General features: G+C 38.8%; 1 protein-coding gene across 1 annotated transcript in view; it reads right to left on the bottom strand.

The window, feature by feature from the left end:
- LOC122803946 (D-glutamate cyclase, mitochondrial-like) overlaps positions 1–21,446 on the bottom strand; it is a 316,311-nt gene that overhangs the window by 182,407 nt on the left and 112,458 nt on the right. Inside the window, exon 3 of the mRNA XM_044073624.1 lies at positions 9,909–10,062. Within this exon, the coding sequence (XP_043929559.1) occupies positions 9,909–10,062 (154 nt within the window). The remainder of the gene's footprint in view (positions 1–9,908; positions 10,063–21,446) is intronic.

Below are 21,446 nucleotides of genomic sequence, written 5' to 3'. Positions count from 1 at the left end.
TCACTGCAGGAAATCATTAATACAATAAAGAACTTAAAGTCTCATAAAGCACCTGGCCCAGATGGCTTCACATCAGAATTTTACAAAAAATTTACTCCGCTTATAGCTAAAATATTGCAACACCTGTTTAATTACATCATAAATAATAACATTAATGACACTAATCTTAATGCTTTGAAAACAATATTCATTTTGAAAGAACATGCAGATCCTAAGAGCTACGGACCTATCTCACTAATAAATCTTGATATAAAAATGTTCACATCTATCCTTGTCAGTAGACTCAAGAAAATCATGACACATGTCATTTTGCCTGAACAATCTGGAATTACACCTCACAGACAAACCCGTGATATACCCTTGCTCTTGAAGCTCTAATAACATTTGCAAATCAAAAGAGAATTCCAATTTATGCAATGGTAGTTGATACATATAAGGCATTTGATTGATTGAACCTAGATTTCCTACTTTCAGTGTTACCCTGTTTTGCTTTCCACAACAATTCTATTCAAATAATCAAAACATTATGAAGTTCAGTACAGAATTGTGAAGAATTGTAGGTTACTTTTAAGCTTCCTAATATAGCAGAAAAAGGCCTTATGGCTGTCTTTTGAATTAGTTGCAATCTGAAGTTCATAGTTGACCTTACATTTTTAATGGTAAATTTGAGAGACTTACTTAGTTTTAAATTCCTTTTATAATGATGAAGTGGCCATCTTTCAGTGATATCAGTACCAGTTTCTTTTTATTACAGAGTTTTTTGATGTGGTAGTTACACCATGTGGGTTTAGTTCTAAACGTGCCAGTATGCTTATGTTGGATTGGTACAGATACCTCAATGCAGCAACCCAAATTCACAGCAGAAGGCAGCAGCCTCAGTTACAAGGTTTCCTAAGGAGAAAATGGCAGTAAATGTCTTCCAGGTTATGTGCAGATGGCTGGAGTCAACCAAGGTATTTGGTTCAACTCTTAACTTTTTTAACCAGTTCAGGTATTTTGCATGCTCTGAAGGGGTTGTAGACGGCAATCTATAATTGGTTATAATATGATAATTTTATTGCGTCTAACTAGGACATGAATGAGTTCCAGATTTGTATCATGCAAAGTCTGGCGAGAGACAGAGGTTACAAATAAATATACATATACCCCACAAATGCTGGCCTGTGAAAACACAGAAGTATCTAAATTGTATTGAAATGCCTCAGGAACTGGAGATTTTGCTGCTAAAACTGGGTAACCAGATGAGGGGCTCCATTTCGGAATAGACCAAACAAAACAAAGAGTACAAGCAGCTCTATCATGCACAGGATTTTCCCAACTTACTTTTGGTTGTTGGTTAATAACTTGTTTCCTGCCTAATTCAGTGCTAATGCCTAATGTTAGTTACATGTGTCTGTTTCAGATAAGGCTGTTGTGTTTGCATGTTTAGAATCCCATACCATTTAGAAGGTATAAGGACTTGAGGCAAGCAGTGGTGATTGGTAATAAATTATCTTTATTATCTCTATACATTTTGCAAATGGATCACTGCAGTGGCCCATTCAGAGGATTATGAAGACAAAAATTGCCCATGTCATCTACAAGTGAGAGTGGGACCAAATGCCACACAAACTCCCCCAAAATGTAATGGTTTAATTAATAATAAACACACCCTGGGATTCATTAACACCTACACTAAGTGTACACTGTTCTGAGTGAACAGACAACACAAGCAAATTCACCCATTCTTCCTCCCTAAGTTTAGTTTTCCTACTGATTTGCTTGTAGCCTTAAATATTGAGGGGGATTCATAAAGGTTACCACAAAGTGTAGACTACATGTACGCTTAGTGTAATCTTTCTGAGTGAGTAGAAAACACAAAAAACATTTGTATCAATGTTCTTGAATGCACATCGTGTACACTTAGTGTACACTTCTTTACAACCAGATCAACAAATAGTATAGTTATCTGACAGAATATCTGTGGGTTATCTGAGATAATGCAACATATTCCGCATAGCTCATAGAGTTCTAATCCTTCACAAATGTCATTCTTACACTCCCCACAGTGGTGCAAACCAAGAGCCGATCTGCCTACAAAAGGTGCAAATACCTCACTACTCTGAGTTTCCCCTACAGAATTTACACCAGCAATGCAACAACAAAAAAGGAGTATTAAACGCAAAGGCTCAGTCTAAATGCTGCTTGGATGCATACAGCTTCCTGGCTGAAATGGGAGCAGAACCACTAGACAGCAAGGGAATTCTACAATTTTAAAAAGTCCTCGGAGAAGCTATAAATAAAACAAACATGAAAAACTGTGACACCGGGTTAAAACACTGCTCGACTACTATAGGTATGACAAGTGGAGGAGGAGAAAAGGGTGGGAAGGTCACCCACACCTAGGTCTGGCTGACCACCATGTTTTGTTGTTAACATGTTGTGCAGTATGGCAGACAGTGACCATCTGTGAAGCCTTTTCTGGTGTGTATTGCAGCACACTTCCAGATGTGTCCAAACATCTGAATATTGATTTCACCACATCAAACATCCATTCAGTGGTGTTACATCTTGTGGTGTGCACTCTGTTGTATGCGGTGTGATGTGTCATGGTGTGCACTCTGTTGTATGTGATGTGATGTGTCATGGTGTGCACTCTGTTGTACATGATGTGATGTGTCGTGGTGTGCACTCTGTTGTACGTGGTGTTACATGTTGTAGTGTGCACTCTGTTGTATGTGGTGTGATGTGTTGTAGTGTACACTCTGTTGTACATGGTGTGATGTGTTGTGGTGTGCACTCTGTTGCATGCATCCTCAGCAGATGTAGATGGGTCTCTATATGGTATTACGTTGCAAGGCTCCAGTGGATAACTGCAGTCATCTGTTTGTAGAATACACATTTAGTCACATTGCTTGCCATTGACAAGTCTTGATTCAGATGACATTATAGCTGTGGTCCTGTACTTAATGAGTAGGAGTCCCCCTGGAATGTCAAGCTGTTGGAAAGCAGGGCTCAGCTCACTTTGTCTCCATATTGCAGCATTGTGCACACTACCTGGGTATGTGTTCATGATGTCTGCAGAGCATAATACCTGACAAATGTGTGATGGCCACCCCTTTCTATTAATGTACCATTCAGCATCATCTGATGCCAGGGTTTTGATTGGTACATGGGTGCAGTCAATTGCACTGATGAAATGGAGAAAACTGACAATGGGTTAGATATGTTCCATGGCTGTCCTGTGCTTCATGGCTGCATTAAGAAATGAATGAATTTGTCCACTTTCCTGCATGTTACTGCCAGGAAATATCCTAGTACGCAATTGACAGCCGTCTGTAACACCCCAAAGGTATCAACCATATAGCTCTGGAATGCCCCAAAGGCTAGTATACCCTAGCTCAAGCACACTACTGTTTCTTCCAGGACAGGGTTACCATACAGATTGCATAAAGGTATGTGTGGTGCACACATCCTGCACCAGCTCTCTGTCTAATCTGTATTGATCTATGATTTCCTGGTCAAAGAGCTGTCTTACCTGTAATCTGTCTCAGCACCTTGTTGGATGCCATCTGGAATGCATTTTCAAACCATCCTCTAGTATAGGTTGTAGAACCCCAGCCTACTATTTTGCATTAACTGCAGCTTACATTTTTTGTATAAATTTGAGGAATCCACAGGATTGCTTTGTAATTCATGTGAAATATTTGTAGTACCTATGGTCTCCTCCCAGTGCTTTCATAAAATTGTTGGTATACTATTCAGTCACATTTTATTATCATTGGGCACACCCATTGTGTTTTGGAATTTAGCATGTATACTCAGAGTCTGCAGCTATCCCATGCTGAATAACTTATTGCTTGTGTGTGACATTACGTCCGTTATAGAATTGAGTCTGCTGCTATTTTGCCGACATCTTCTTCAACACACTGTACTGTGCAAAACTTTCTTTTGGAACCTCTCCCCATTTTGTTATGAATTATTAATTATTATTCTTAACAGAGTCTAGAAAACCTCTCATAATTATGCCAAACATTAAATTTGATAACCCATATTAAAAATGTTTTTTTTTTTTGAAGAGCCCCCACAGAGCAGATCTAATAATACAGCAAAGATTCATTTCTAGCATTACAGTCCTCAAAAAGAGAAATTTTCTGCTCAGAAATATCAAACCATTTGGTTGAGCCTGCAAGAGTAATTGTAATCAAATATGAATTGATAAAAAGACATTCAAGTGCATTTTGGGTAAGTGCTATTTTCAAAACTTCCACAGAAAGAATGTGAGCAGTTACACAGTTATCATATTTCAGAACTTTTTTGTATTAACTCTGCTGCAGCATCTACCTGATGAGTCATGTGTATAGCAGCTCCATTTAAAACAGTAAAACAGGATGAGAACTTTGAATAACTACCATATCTGTTTCAAAATGCATTTCAACTGATGACACAGAAAACAGCAAATGTGTGCAAGTTTGTTATGGGTAAAAACAAAAATGATTTGTTTTTATATAAAAATACCAAGTACTTGAGATCCATTTGTTAGATAGTCCATTTTTTGCATCAAGAGAAAGAAGCAGACCCAGTTGCTATAATTGCTAAGGTCCCACTTTTCATTCACAAAATACAAGGTTTGATACTGACCTCCAGACATTGCTTTTACAGAGTTGGCACGTTCCCTCCATGTCTCTGTTGGGGTTTCTCCCACCAGACATAAAAAACAAGTGGAGTGTCTCCACTTCATACTCAATCAAGAATGGAGTTGTGGGCAGCAGCACAGACTGTAGATGTGGCCTTTTGGGAGAAGAGGTGCATAGACTACATCATGTGTGATGTACAGTATGCTCTAGATAGGAGAATACAGATCACAGACTACATGCCATGTCAGGGCTAGCCACTCGATGGTGTAAGATGATCTGGTTATACTGACTAATGTCATCACAGAAGGATAGGCTTGATGTAGATATCCCCTGTATCCAGGAGACAAGATGAAAGGGCAGTGCAGGGCCTACAATGAGGGATGTCACAGGTATTAGTGACCAACTCATGCATTCAGATTCCAGTGAAAGGATAAAGCAGTATTCATAGTCTCAGTCTATGTCCCATAGCAAGGTTGTGATAGCGATGGGTGCATTCAGGGAGAAGTTCTAGGACTTACTAAATAAAGCAGTTCAGCATAAGCTGATGTTGATAATGGAGGACCTGAATGCACATATCAGGAAAGACAGAATAGGATATGAGAACTGCCTGAATCAACATGGGTGAGGTAAGGAGAATAAAGAAGGAGAGGCCAGTCTAGATTTTTGTCTGGTAAATGACTTGATGTTGACCAACACATGGTTTAACAAGAAAGATGGTCACAAGATCACAAAGAAGAGTGGCCAACATGCAACTCAGGTAGACTTCCTCCTAGTAATGAAAGGACACTGGGATAGAATCAGCAATTGCACAGTCATCCCCAGTGAAACAGCTGGCCTACTGCATAAAACAGTGATTGTCAGAGAAGGCTCTATGGACAACAGAGGCTAGGCTGAAGTGTCAGAGAAGGCTCTATGGACAACAGAGACTAGGCTGAAGTGTCAGAGAAGGCTCTATGGACAACAGAGACCAGGCTGAAGTGTCAGAGAAGGCTCGATGGACAACAGAGACTAGGCTGAAGTGTCAGAGAAGGCTCTATGGACAACAGAGACTAGGCTGAAGCATCAGGGAAGGCTCTATGGACAACAGAGACCAGACTGAAGTGTCAGAGAAGGCTCTATGGACAACAGAGACTAGGCTGAAGTGTCAGAGAAGGCTCTATGGACAACAGAGACTAGGCTGAAGTGTCAGAGAAGGCTCTATGGACAACAGAGACCAGACTGAAGTGTCAGAGAAGGCTCTATGGACAACAGAGACTAGGCTGAAGTGTCAGAGAAGGCTCTATGGACAACAGAGACTCAGCTGAAGATCTGCAATTTGACTGGATTGAAAGTGCAAAAGTTCAAGGAAATGCTCAGGACTCAAGCACATCAAGTAGAAGAGGAAATAGTAGAAGATGAAGAAGAATAAATGTATAATTAAAAGGATACAAGGCCTAAACAACATGTCCTACACTGACTGACTCAAATCTCTCTCATTGTACTCAATATCCTACAGACTGCTACGAGGTGACCTGTGTCTGACATACAAGGCATCCTCCAACCTAATACTGATAGATTTGCTACAGATCAGCAAGTGAAATGACATCAGAAATAGTCAGTCTAGGGATCTCAACCTCTTCTGTAGCATCATCAGGGCAGTTTGGAGAGACAGGTATATCTCACAGAGGGTACTGCTGTTCTGGAACAGACTTTCCATCCATATTAAACGAAGTTCATCTCTGTCTATTTTCATGCACAATTTAGATTTATAAATGGGAAACAGAAAATATCCTCATGACTTGTGTCTGTTTACTTATGGACAGAGACATCTCTTAAATGCTTTATCTCATGAAGGGGTCCTCTCTAATTATTTGTGGTATGATCCTAGTTATTCTCATTAGGAGTAATATATAATTATAGATCATGGGATGGGTAAGGCCAGTCTCTAACCAAATGGGGTATGTTAATTCGAGCACAAAAATGGAAATTGGCCAGGCTTCAAATGGCCCACAAGGGCAGCTAGCCCAATACTTGCCTATAAACCTATAAGAATGTCACTGCCTCGAAACAGCATGTGTGAGGACTATAGAACTAATATTTATCCATGCCACATATGGAAATACGGTACATAAGGAAAGCTGGTGGTAGAATGCAGAACTCTAGAAAGTAATCGAAAGAAAGGAATGAAAAAAAAAATAAACAGAAATGAGTGCAGGTGGGAGATGGAAAAGACATACCAGGCTTAGGAGAAGTACTTGTTGGCTAACAAAGAGGTTAAGAAAGCAATTGTAATAGCTATGAATAATGCAGCAGAGGCACTCTACCAGCTTCTGGAAAGTGACTCAGTAGAAAAGAAACTCTATCAGGTTGCAAGGCAAAGGTAGAAAGATAAAGAAGATAGTCATCAGACACCTTTCACAAGACATGCCAGCAACAACCTGCTCACCAGTCCACAAGACATCAAGAAAACCCCACAGAAACTGTACTGCCACAGACACAGCTTTCAATTAGAGGACAATTGGCACCCACCCTAGAAGAAGTAAGAACAGCACTAAAGAAAATGAAGCCAGGGAAAGCAGCAGGGTCAAAACAGGTCGCAGCAGATATGACTAAGATTTTGGGTAAGTTAGGGGAGAACTGGCTTCAGAGGATACTCATAGCAGTGTGGAGAGAAATGCATATCCCAGATGACTGCAGAATCAGCATTCTAGTGTAAATGTGCAAGAACAAAGGGGACATCCAGAACTATGGACAGTGCAGATGTATAAAATTCCTGTCACATGGCATGAAAGTTCCAGACAGTGTAATTAATAAACAAATACCCAGAGTAGTAGAAAGAAAGATGAGAGACAAGTAGCTCAGATTCAGATCAGGATGCAGTGAGAAATATAGTTGAGAAGAAACTCTGAATGAGGAAGGAGTTCAACTGTGCATGCCTAGACTTGAAGAAAGCATATGACAAGATCCCAACAAAGCTGATTTGGACAGTCTTGTGATGGCTCAAAGTCCCAGAAACATCGGTAGAATCATTGCAGGCTACGTACAGGAATCCAATGATACAAGTACAAAGTGTTCAGACTCACGGAGAGAATCCCATTAGGAGTGGGTGCACATCAGGGTTCATCTCTAAGCCCATTGGTGTTCAAAGTGGTAATGGACTACATCAGCAAACAGGCCAGAGGAAACAGATCAACAAAGTTGTTGCATGCAAATTTTGTAGCATTACAGGCAGACTCTGAACCAGAACTTCACCAAAGGACAGGGGAATGGAATGCAAAACTGAAGACACATTGGATTAAAGCGAGTACATATAAGACAGTTGTAATGGTAACAAATGAGCGAAATCTAATTTAGCTGTAAACTGAGATAAAACGGAGAATAGTTGAACAAGTTAACAACTTCAGGAGGAGTGGTTCAGGAGATGGGAGAACTAAATGAGGAGGCCAAAACTAGAATTAGAAGGGCTGCAGTCAACTGGCACAGAGTGTCAGGGGTAGTGTATGACAGAAGAATGCAAAAAAAAAAAAGATAAAATGTAAGGTGCACATAACAGTGGTATGACCAGTACTAATATATGGTACAGATAATTAGACAGTAAAAGCAGAGCAGTTGAGGAAACTAGCGGCAATGGAGATGATTGAAATACCCGAGACAATTGGTAGGATGTAGACTGTGAGACAGACAAAGAAATGACAACATTAGAGCAGAAGCCCAAGTAACTCCAATTGCAAAGAGCTAAAAGACAACAGATTACGATGGTTTGGGCACATGTGCAGGAAAGCAGAAGACAATCTGGTGATGAAGATTTGGGACAGACAGGAAGAAGGTAAGATGAAATGAAGGCATCCAGCAAAGAGATGGATGGATTGTGTGAGAGAAAACCTGTGATAGTCAGGTATGACTGTAGAATAAGGCAGGAGACCAGCATTGAATCAAGAAAGACGGAGACAGTTGATGCAACAACCCGACCCCATGTAGGAAATAGGAAAAAATTAGTCGATTATGATGAGGAGGAGAAGGAGGAAGGAGCAGAAAGAAAACTCTCCTATGTAGTCAGTGCCATCTTGGAAGGACACACAGGTGACGTCATTCTGAACTCCTTGTTCATTAGATAAGAAGGTAACGAACCCTCTTTCAAGATTAAACTCTCAAATAATTGTACTTCTCAAGAATGTCTTTATGAAAGGGTTACAAAAAATGTATCCTTCCTCAGGAAAAAATTGCATTTTTGCAAGGACAAGCCCTTATGTAACACCTATATGGGAGATATACCCTTCCCAAACCTTCATATCTCTAAACAGTTTCACTTCACTCTGTTTAATTTCCAGTTGAAGAAAGAATGAAGTGTTTGGGAAAATTTTCAAAACACTCTTTTTCAAGTGTTGGGAGATGCCAAAAGTATAAAGACTGAGTGTGCATGGGTAAGGTAAGTGCGTTTTTTGGGGGATTTTAAGGCTGAAACTTTCAGATACTCCAAAAGTTTCACTATTAAGGATGGGAGTGTATATGTGTTAGAGCTGGGTTAGTAACTAGTGAAAGTGATAGAACAGATTTATTGTTGTGCATGTGTGCAGCTATGTGGAAAGTGTGCCTGAAAACTGAGTCATTCTTACAGTTTTTATTGTTTTTATAGATGCAGACGCAAACACAGACATGCAGATACAGATACAGATACAGATGCAGATACAGACACAGTCACAAAGCAGATGCAGATACAAGTACAGATGCAGACACTGATGCAGATACAGATACAGAAACAGATGCAGATGCAGATTCAGATACAGACACAGATACAGATGCAGATGCATGACTCCATATCCCTGAAAACGTATGTAGAACATCCAATGGATGAAACAGGGCAGAAGTCACAAACCTCTATAACACTGCCTAGTTACCATTCAGGAGCAGGGCAGAAGTCAGGAGCAGGGCAGAAGTCACACACCTCTATAGCATTGCCTAGTTATCATTCAGAAGCAGGGCAGAAGTCACACACCTCTATAGCACTGCCTAGTTACATTCAGATTGGCACTAATATTATTCCTTTGACCACACCATCCCACATCTCTACTATAGAAGCTGGCAGCATAAAACATCCATAAAGGATGCCTTGAAGTATGTTGGGGGGTATAAAACATGAATTTAAAGGCCCGACCCAGCAAGCTATTTACTTTTGATTAACTTCCTTAAAGCAGGCTGAGTAACAGTAGTATGTGTCGCTCTGTCAAATAATGAAAAATGAAACACATGCTAAAGTTTCATCATATGTCAGCATCTGTGGCCAGTGGAGGACATTCCCACATGCTAAAGTTTCACCTGATGTCAGCATCTGTGGCCAGTGGAGGACAGTCCCATTCCCCGATTTTGCTCTTGTACAGTAACGGCAAAGGTCCGCTGTTTCCATGGCAGAATTTTTCAAAGTCATCAGCTAACGACTGGTGAAGGATCACAATGCTAGCTTGTTTATACCCTGTGAAAGTTCAAAAATAGAAAAACATTACTTATAATACAAATTACTTTTTTCTTGAGTACTTCTGTTTAATATTCTAACACCATGGCCATTAGTTTACTTCCAGTGATTTGTAATACTTTAGGTCTTATAAGTCTGTCAGATCATGTGACAAGATACATGACAATCAGTCTTAAGGTTACTGCATCAGATAAGGAACCACTGAGAAGGTAGCACTAGAAGTCTAAGGTGTGATGTTCTCAAGGGCCCAAATACTATGACCATTTCCAGCACCTTAGCTTCCTAGAAGCTGTATGTAACACTTGAAAATCCTAAGCCTTGTAGGTCATTCTTCTCTTTTGATTTGGACTATATTGTGAAATGAAAAACAGAACCAGCATCTGCAATGCATTGTTGAAACAACCTGACTGGGGAAAAGGGATTTAATTCAATCATTGCCCCACCATGTCACAAGGTAACATATATGGCTGTCTTGCATTCTTTTTAGCAGGTTATTTAATTACCTTATCTGCTTTCTTATCCTCTCTTCCAACATAGGCATTATCAGAAATAATTTGCACTTTACGTTGTTATGCTCTATTAGAGAGTTTGTTACAAGGGTGTTTCCAAAAACAGAAGTCTTATGTTCTACAATGCTTTCACTGAATTAGTTGCCAAACCACAAGATGAAATTACCCTTAAGAAAAAAAAAAAAGATGAACTTACCCTGAACACATACTTAATCATAGATAAATAATATAACTAAAACCGCACAGCTCCAATACTGAAATACTTCCTCCTCACTATAATATATACCGTCTAGACAGACTTAACAAAAAAGGTGGTGGTGTTGCAATTATGTACAAATAACACCTCACCCTCTCCCCCCAGCCATTACCTCCACCTGAATTTCATCCGGCTGACCTTCTCATACTAAACTGCCATGTCAACCCCCTCAAAGAGGTTTGCTATTGCAACTATATATATATATATATATATATATATATATATATATATATATATATATATATATATATCACCAGGTAACAACATCCCCATCCTGGAATCTGTCCTATCCTGGATCTCCCAAAATATCATCTGTGAAACCATCCTCCTCTGTGATGTAAGTATTGGTTGGCAGAAGATATCCACCCTGTCCTCTTCCACACACATTAACCTCCATGTTTTCCATCAACTAATTAATACCCACAAATGCTACAATAACAACAATACTAACAGCTCTACCTTAGACTGGATTCTTACCTCTAATCCTACACTATACCACAACCCCTGCACTTTACCCAACTCTCTAAGTGACCCCCCTACCAAAGTTCTCAGACATTCACTCCAAATACTCAAATCCCACACCTACAATGAATGTAGAGACCTCTCTCCCTTCAAAGCCAATACCTTCAGTGATAGCCTAGCTTCTATTGACTGGTCTCTCCTTAAATACCCTCCCCCAATGATGCAGTCATTCATTTCAATAGCACCTTCCTGAGCATCCTTAACTCCTCAGCTCCTCTAAGAAAAATCAAGGTTAAATCTAACTACTCTCCTTGGCTCTCTAAAGATACCCTCTCCCTCATGAATCTAAGGGACAAATATTGGAAACAATGGCTCCAACTCAATCCACATCACTCCTCCAGAAATATAAAGAACTGTGTAACCTGTCTAAAAAACAAATAAACAAGGGCAAAAGGAAATACTACTGCAACACCCAGTTCACTTATAACTCAAACCCTAAAAGGTTCTGGCACTCAATCATCAAAATACTACAAATAAATAGGTATTGTTCCTGATACTGATGGTAAAGTACATGAACACAGAGGTTTTAAAATTTCCAATTATACTAATTTAAACCTCGAAAAAGGACACTTTAACCTTTTTTCAAAAGGTTTTAAATTTGTAACAACCAATTATGGGGATGTAGCTAACACACTTATAGATTTTAAATTGTACCTTAGGAAATTAAATTTGGAAATGATATATAAGGATGCAAATATGGAAGAAAATAGAGATGGGAAGGGTCCTTGTAGAAAACGTGTATTCAACCGCCCTTTGCACCCAATACTTTTGATGTTTGAAAAGCAGGTGACGGATAAAGTGTATGGGTCATATAACAACAACAAAAGTAACATTGAGGTGATTAATTTAAATAAAAAAGAGAAATTGTTGTTAGAAAAATTGAAAGGACAGACAGATATACGTATCATGAAGCCTGATAAGGGGGGCGGTGTAGTTATCTATGGTTCAGAAGAATACAATGATGTCATAACTAACATCTTGTTGGACACCAATACATATTCACCAGTTTCCAGAAATGAAATAATGATAGCTTATGGCAGAATAGATTCTTTATTGGAAGAGTATGTGATTGAGAACAGGATTGATGGAAAAACACGCAATTTTTTAAAGCAAATACATCCTATTATTCCGAACATTTTCGGGATACCTAAGGTACATAAGTGTGTAAAAAACCCTCCTTTTAGACCCATAGTGTCAGCAAAAACTCCAAAACACATCCCTTAGCTATATATGTGGACCATTGGACCAAGGAAATCCCATTTAAGATGAAACATCTTATTAAGGATTCCTGGGAATTTTTAGGGAAACTATCACAGGAAATATGGAAGGAAAACTTGTGTTTTCTTACCATAGATGTAAAGGACCTGTTTACCAGTATACCCAGATTAGAGGGCCATCAAATGTTTAGTGAAAGTGTGCATAAACATTCTATGTTGCCGGAAGATCATATTCAGTTAATTCTTGAACTAATGGAAGTAGTATTGGATTACAACTATGTTGGATTCCAGGGTGAATACTACCAGCAAACCAGTGGTGTGGCAATGGGTGCGGCATGCGCTCCCATATATGCCAATCTGGTTATGCTGGAATGGGAGCGATGTCATGTATTCAACGGTCCCTATAGTAAGTATATAAGACTTTATTTGAGGTTTTTGAATGATATTTATGTCCTTTGGGATGGGAGCAAAGAACTAATGTATTCCTTCATGGAATATATAAACAAGAGTACCACATATTTTAAATTTACGCATGAATGGAATAAAACAAGTATTAATTATTTGGATACCACTATTACTCTAACACCACAAGGTTTCCGGTCAAGAATATATAGAAAAGAGACTTGGTGTAACAGTCACTTACACTATACCGGTCACCATCCCATGGCTCAAACAATTAGCCTTGTTAAGGGACAGGCAGTCCATATTGCAAGAATGACTTCAGATAAAGAAGAACTCCATAAGGAATTGTACAATTTAAGTAACATGTTTATGGAAAGGGGTTACCCTAGAGAGACGGTGCATCTGGTAATAGATACAAACCACTTTTGGGCAATCCTAGTGGTTTGATAAATAAGAACAATGAAAACAAAAAATTTCAAAAAGCTTGTGTAACCGAGTTCAATGGTTTCACAGGAACATTTATTGACATCATTAGAAAAAACTGGAGCATGCTTAAAACAAACAAAGAATTATTCGATGTGGTGGGGCTTGAACCTATTTTTACATATAGGACTGGAATGAATTTCAAGAGAATTTTTGAACAGATGCAAAAATCGAAATTTAGTGTTAAGAGGGCGACCACTATATGTGGTCATTGTAAGCAATGTTCAAACATTTATAGGGAAGATAGTATAATATTACAAAATGGGATGCAGAGTAGAGTGAAATATTGTAAGGGGAATTGTAATACAAGAATGATAGTGTATCTAGTAACATGTACAAACTGTCCAGCATTATATGTTGGAAAAACTGAGAGGGCTTTGAAAGACAGAATGTACGAACATGCTTATGACATGAAAAATAAAAAGGAGGCTAGCGCACTTTATAAACATTCTTTAGTATGCCCTGGTTTTAAAGGTTTTAAATTTGGTATAATAGACATGGTTGGAATAAACATAAGAGTGGGTGATGTGAAAAATCTCTTGTTAAATAAAGAACTGAAATGGCAGTTAAGATTAAAATCTAATTTTCCACCAGGTTTGAATGAGTATATTACCATCAAACCAGTGTTATTGGCAAAAGCACTAGAAGTGTAGGCATTCAGATGTATTTATTGATTGTTGAGTGATTCAACCATTTCTATTATGTGCGACAATTAATTGTTTTAAATTCCATTTCCATTTTTATTTTTATTTTTATTATTTTGGTTAAAAATAAAAACAAAAACAATAAAAACGTGTTTTATAACGATATTTAAAAGCTGATGTACAAAAGAGAGACTTCACTAAGTTACTTGGGATGTCTGATTGACAAGGGATTATATGACTTTAAATTTCAATTGGATTTTAAATGTATTAATGACACATGGTATAAATTGATCAAGTACAATGTTATGGAGATATCTGATGAAGTCTTGTCATTCAAGATGAAAGCGCTCATTATGTTTAAGAATAAATTATTTGGCTACCACCAGTGGAATTGGACTTCTATTTCTGACTTTTTGAGTTAACTCAATCAACAAAATACTACACCCAGGTAATCCTACCACCCCTAATCCCTACCCAAATAGTACTTCCCAAGAAACTGCCAACCTACTTAATAGTCATTTCATTGAATCCATCCAAAAACTTACCCAAACTTTTCCAGCAGTCAACTCCCCTCATACCATGCAAAAAACTATCTTACAAACCCCTTTCTCTCTGCAACCTGTTCCCATCACCAACATAAAATCCCATCTTCTTAAATTAAAATCTTTCTCTCCTTCAACCGACAACCTCCCTCCTCTCTTCCTGAAAATAGCAGCACACTCCTATCCTATCCTATTCTATCCTATCATATCCTATCCTGTCTCCATATTAATTAACTGTTCCATACAATAATCCACAGTCCCTGACACTTGGAAAACTTCTTACACCATTTCATTACACAAAGGAGGTAACTCCAATGATCTTTCCAATTATAGACCTACATCAATTCTCTGTCCACCCTCCAACATATTAGAAAAATGCATACACAAACAGCTTCTTAAATACCTAGTTGATGGCAATCTCCTCACCCCCACACAGCATGGTTTTAGACCCAATCACAGCACCTCCACTGCCCTGCTTTCCTTCACACATACTGTTGTAGAAGCCATGGACAACAACTGCTTTGTATCATGCCTTTTTCTTGGTCTCTCCAAAGCTTTCAATGCTGTGTCCCGTTATAAGCTCATTGCCAAACTAACCAACCTTAACACCTCCCCCCTACTTTTCACTGGTTCTCTAGCTATTGCACTAACAGACTCCAGTCTGTTAGGTGGCACTCTGCCTGTTCCCCTTTTCTTCCTATCCAAACAGGTGTCCCCCAAGGCTCATTCCTAGGGCCGCTCCTTTTCAACATCTTCACCAATAATCTACACTCCTCTTGCACTTCCTCTACTATTATTCAATATGCTGATGACTCTACAATCATCACTATCTCTGACAGCATCCCTAACCTTCCCTCCTTAACACAACAGTCTTTTATCATCTGTCAAACATTGGCTAACCAATCACCAACTCTTACTTAACCCTAAAAAAACTAAGCTCCTACTTTTCCTCCCCAAACCCCTCTCCCACCACAAATCCACTTTTACCATTCTCTCTCTCAACCAAACCCCAATCACTCCAGATCCCAAACCTAAACTACTTGGAACAATAATTGATGACCAACTAAAATTTGACATTCATATACAACAGAGTATCAAAAAAAAATAACCAAAAACTTGACCTTATGTACCGAAACAAAAAAATTGTGGTCCCCTACAAGTAGAGCAGCTCTTTTTCAAGCCTTTCTCCTTCCTTCCCTTCTGTATACCTCCCCTATTCTTACTCATGTCCAAACATCTCTCCTGTCCAAACTGGAACAAGCCTATAACAACATGGCCAGATTCACCACGAACCTACCATGCAGAGCTCATCATTGTCTTGCACTAAACCAGCTCCAATGACTAGAATTCCCTCAGCTCCTTCTCCTCTCTCAGCTACAGCTTACTCACTTCCTACTAAACAAACCCTCAGCCTGTTCATCACTCTCTTTACTTGTATCCCACTATACCCCAGCCTGCCCACTTTGCAGCTCTGACCAGAACCTATTCGATATTTACAAGCCTCACAAAACACAGGCAAACTCCTTTATAGACACCCTGTCTCCTTAGCATGGAACAGACTGCCCATAACCATCCATAACATCCCTAGCTCCTCCTACTTCAAAGCTGAGGTCAAAAGCCACCTCTTGAACTCATGAATCTGCTCTTGCCATAATCCTCCACTTACCAAAGTACCTGTCTCAGTACATAACTTGCCCTACTAACCTGTCATAGTGTTACACATGCAATCTACTTCCCCTTTCAATAACTTTCAACCTAAACTCTTTTCCTCTCTTAATAACTATTAGTGGTTTGAGGCTGGAAAATGTCTATTATATTAATGGTGAAATGCTATTTTTCAAATCCAAAAGGATCTGTATCATAAGTGCAATGTAACTGTAAAAAAAAAAAAGAAAGAAAGAAAGAAATCTATCTAGTCGTTATCTTTGTGTGTCTAGTTTGTATTTTCTCTACTGTGTGAATATTGTTAATTTCTGTTTATTTTCTGCATTAAGGCAATACTGTAAACACTATTGTAAAATGTGTCTTGTATTTTACGGAGCTTTTCTCCTCTGGTCTCCACTGAAAAAGGGCCAAAAAGGCTCCGCTGGACTAACCTGGTTAACAAATGACAAATAAATAAATAAATACATTTATATAGGTTTACTATTGATTATTCAAACGGAAAAACTTTTTCCGTTCAAATAAATGAATGGTAATACCAAAAAAATAAATAAATAACTTACACAATGTCAAACCAAATGCTCGATGCATTTGACTCTATATTTTTGTTGAAACCTTCACATGATAGCCATATAGGAGCTGATGTAAATCAAACTCCTATACAGCTATCATGTTTTTGCACCCCCCCCCCATGTGGACACCCCCCCTACTGATATATTCTAATTCTGAGATCGCACTACATTGGGGATGTGGATGAATTTCCACTCCCCACTGTACCTTGATCTCCGTGCAGATAGTCGATTTCCACTTATGCGATTGCAGTTGTGCAGTCACATAAGTGGAGTCAACTATCTGGTGCAAAAGTGCTTGTGCATTCGACATTCTGTTTTCGGCACATTGCAGCCGATAGAATGTTGTTCGCACAAACAATAGTAAACCATATATATATATGGGTCTACTTTGGATGACCGAAACGCCAGTTCGCCGACACGCAAAACACAGAGACCAAACAACCGAAAACGAAGGTGATCGACAAGGTGAAATCCCGACAGCCGAAAGACCGACAAGGGCAACGTGTGAGCGCGACTCAGTAAGTGTGCGATAGTGAGGGATTTAGGGTTAGGAAGCGGACAGGTAAGTGTGCGATAGTGAGGGATTTAGGGTTAGGGTGTGGGAAAGGTGAGTGTGCGGTAGTGTCGGACTTAGGGTTCGGGTAAGGTAAGTGTGTGATAGTGACGGACTGTAGTTTAGGGGCGGGTTAAGTGAGTTAGGGTGCGGGTAGGGTGAGTGTGCGATAGTGACGGGCTTTATGTTTTAGGGTGGGTTAAGTGAGTTAGGGTTAGGGTGCAGGTAGGATAAGTGTGCGATAGTGACGGACTTTAGGTTTAGGGGTGGGTTAAGTGAGTAAGGGTTAGGGTGCAGGTAGGGTAAGTGTGCGGTAGAGTTGGACCTTAGGGTTAGGGTTTGGGTTAAGGTTAGTGGATATGTAATTTTGTGTAATGTGTAGTTTACGTTTTGTGTGTAGGTGTAATGGTGTTTGGTTTTGTGAGTTGTCGGTATTGTGTGTTTTCGGTTGTTTGGTCTCGGTGTTTTGCGTGTCGGCGAACTGGCGTTTTGGTCATCCAAAGTAGACCCATATATATAAATAGGAGCTAAAGCCACTGCCTATCCCATTTCTATCCTAATAAATAGATCTATAAAGGAGAGTATTGTCCCTTCTATCTGGAAAATATCCCATATCATTCCCCTTCACAAAGGGGGCAAATCTAATGACTTCTCTAACTTTCGACCCATAGCACTATTATCACCTATAGCTAAAATCATGGAAAAATGTATCCATAAACAACTACTAAATCACCTTCTCCATAATAACCTACTTGCCAATAGTCAACATGGATTCAGACCTTCCCACAGCACCACTACTGCATTACTCTCCTTTACCAACTCCATCAACTATAACCGCAACATCAATAAACTCTCATCTTCTCTCTTCATTGACCTATCAAAAGCCTTTGATATGGTTAATCATAAACTTCTTCTGTACATACTAAAATCTCAAGCACTAGATCCCTCCTCCTTAACTTGGTTTACTTCTTATCTTGAAAATCGTCAGCAAGCAGTACTCTGGAAAAGTTCACTATCTACCCTCCTTCCTATTTCTATAGGAGTACCTCAAGGGTCTATCTTAGGCCCACTTCTATTTTCTATCTTTATTAATGACCTCCAGTCAGCTATACCTAACACCACTTGCATACAATATGCAGACGATTCCACTATAATCTGTACTGCTGCTTCTCAAACAGAACTTCAACCTCTCACCCAAGAAACCTTTACCACTGTTGAAAAGTGGTTCTCTGACCGCTGTCTACTCCTTAACCCCAAAAAAAAACAAACTACTACTGTTTGCACCTACCCACAAAACTACTTCCCTAAACTTCTCTATTACTTCCACTGACAACACTCAGATTACTCCTGATTCTTCTACAAAACTACTAGGTATTACTATTGACAATAATCTTAATTTTGACTGTCACATCAATAACACAATAAAAGTAGTTAACAAAAAGATTGGATCCCTTTACAGAATCAAATCCTTCCTTACACCTGAAGCCCGGACCACCTTAGCTCAATCTCACCTCCTCTCTACCCTTCTATATGCTTCCCCTATTTACACAAATCTCTCTAAATGTAACCTTAAGAAACTTGCTTCATCTTACCATAATATTGCTCGATTTGCCACAGGATCGCAGTTTAGAACTCACCACTGTCTGAACTTAAAACAACTAAACTGGCTTGAACTTCCTAACAAACTTACTTATCAACAGCTCTCAATAGCTCACAACATTCTATATCAACCATCCAAAACACCAATACTCTCTAACCTCCTTACTCCCTACAACAATCTGAAACAACTACGATCTTCAAACAAACTACTAGTTAATAGTACCAAACCCAATAATGCTGCAGGAGATTGTCTTTTTTCCAACTCAGTTGGCAAAATGTGGAACAAACTTCCACTTAATATCTTATCTTTGTCCAGTCTTCCACTCTTTAAAAAACAACTGAAAATCCATCTTAATAAACACTGGCTTTGCTCCTGTACCAATCCTGATTAACCTTTCTTCCTCCTTTCCTCTACCTCAATATTTCCTTCTCACTATAACACATCCTGACTGATCCCCATGGACATAATATCCTTGTAAATACAACTTATCTCATATATACTATGGGAAAAAAAAAAAAAAAAAAAAATTTTTATGACTGTATTATTTTAGACTACGGGATGATATTATAAATTGCGTATTGCAATTATTTGTTTTGTTTTGATATGTGTATCTTCTATGTATTTTTTCTGTATTCCCCTTACCTGTTATAACCTTTGGAGCTTTTCTCCCCAGGCCTCCACTGAAAATGGACATATATCCAGCTGGACTAGCCCGGTCAACAAATGTAAAATAAATAAAAATAAATAAATAAATATATATATATATATATATATATATATATATATATATATATGGCTCCACTTTCAAATCTCGAAATACTGAAATATCAAATGTCAGTATTTCGAGGTGAAAATAACAAAAGTTAAAACACTTGCCCAAAACTACAAAGTATAAACCATACCACTGGAAACCCACCTAGAAGGGAGGCTGTGCCCCCACACCCCCCCAACTATATATACCAACTATGAAATTGCACTACAGTGGGGAAAAGGGTATATCTCCCCATGATGGGCAAGTGTTTACTTGCCCTGGGAAAATGTACATGTTTCGGGATTTTACCTTTTATTATTTTCATCTCGAGATACTGAAATTCGATATGTCAATATTATTACATGTCAAAATATCCAACACTCAAATTCAAATATAAAAACTTTGATGCCAAAATACTGAAGCATAAAACAATGATAAAACATTTTTTTAAATATTTTATACTGTGATGCCCCTCCTCTGGGGCAGTGATCAAGGAGCCTAAATCCCCATGACTGACACTGGTGAGGGACATTCACTTGGAAAATAGATACACACAGTATTTTCAAATGCAACGCTCTGTATCAAGCACAATTTCCCTTAACAGTGCACAGGGAACACACTCAATCTGGGGGCTGGTTTCTTTCTCTCAATCCAGGCCCTCAGTAAGACTCTCCACTGGCACAGCTGTAGGGTTGAGTCCTCAGCCAAGTGTTCCAAGCCAAGTCCTCCATCACCCACTCTGTGAAACCAGTGCTCTGTGTCCCTGCTCCAAGTAGCTGACACACACACTCTATGATATTTGATTTTCACAAACACACATACACTTGGGAAAGGCTGATACATCTTTACCAGTTATGCTCAGACCATAAGGTAGGTACTGCCACTAGAACACTCCAAAACCAGCTTCTATAAGGCTCTTACAAGGGTACTCAATTATACTAAGATAATTAATAGCAGTACAAATGGTAGTGTATGACCAATGCAAAAAGGCTTTCAGGAGTGGCCACAGTGTCAACAAATAAATATAAGCACTCTCAAAGGTTAAAATATTATTTAAAAGGACCAGCCATAATGAAAAATTAAAATGCACTTAATAATAAATAATGAATGAACATGAAAGTGCTAAATATCTATTTACAATAAACCCCAGAGTTTCAATCACAGAAAATATTAAAAATAACACAGATGGATAGATTCACACAGATACAGGAAAAAGTATGTAACTAATCTCACTATATTTTACTGACTGATATAAATAATTACTATTCCCTGGTTGCTTACTAAAGCAAGGCAAGATGAAGTAGGTGAGGGGCCCTTCTTTGTCAGGTTTCAAAAACAGACTGCTCTGAAACTCCTGTCTAACCTAGTATTGAAATATCATTTCAATGCTAGCTTAGAGAATGACATCACACACATCTGGTTATCTGACATCTGGTTCCCAAACTACCTCCTTTACTACAAACTGAACCAGAATATAGCACGTGTATAACCATACACACAGATAGAGCTTTATTAAGATGTGTTATAGCATCTGGAAGCTATAAACCATTTCAAAACTTCCACCCATCCAGAGTAGCAATTAGTTCATGCCTAAGGACACTACAGTAGGATTTCTAGTCCTGGTTATCCCAGACATTTTGTCTCTGGCTGCAATCAGAACTGTAAGATACA

Source organism: Protopterus annectens, chromosome 6.part0, assembly GCF_019279795.1.
Source record: "Protopterus annectens isolate FY-2018-M chromosome 6.part0, PAN1.0, whole genome shotgun sequence".
Taxonomy (NCBI): domain Eukaryota; kingdom Metazoa; phylum Chordata; order Ceratodontiformes; family Protopteridae; genus Protopterus; species Protopterus annectens.
Note: the sequence above shows the minus strand (reverse complement) of the source record. Positions and strands in the feature narration are given on the sequence as shown.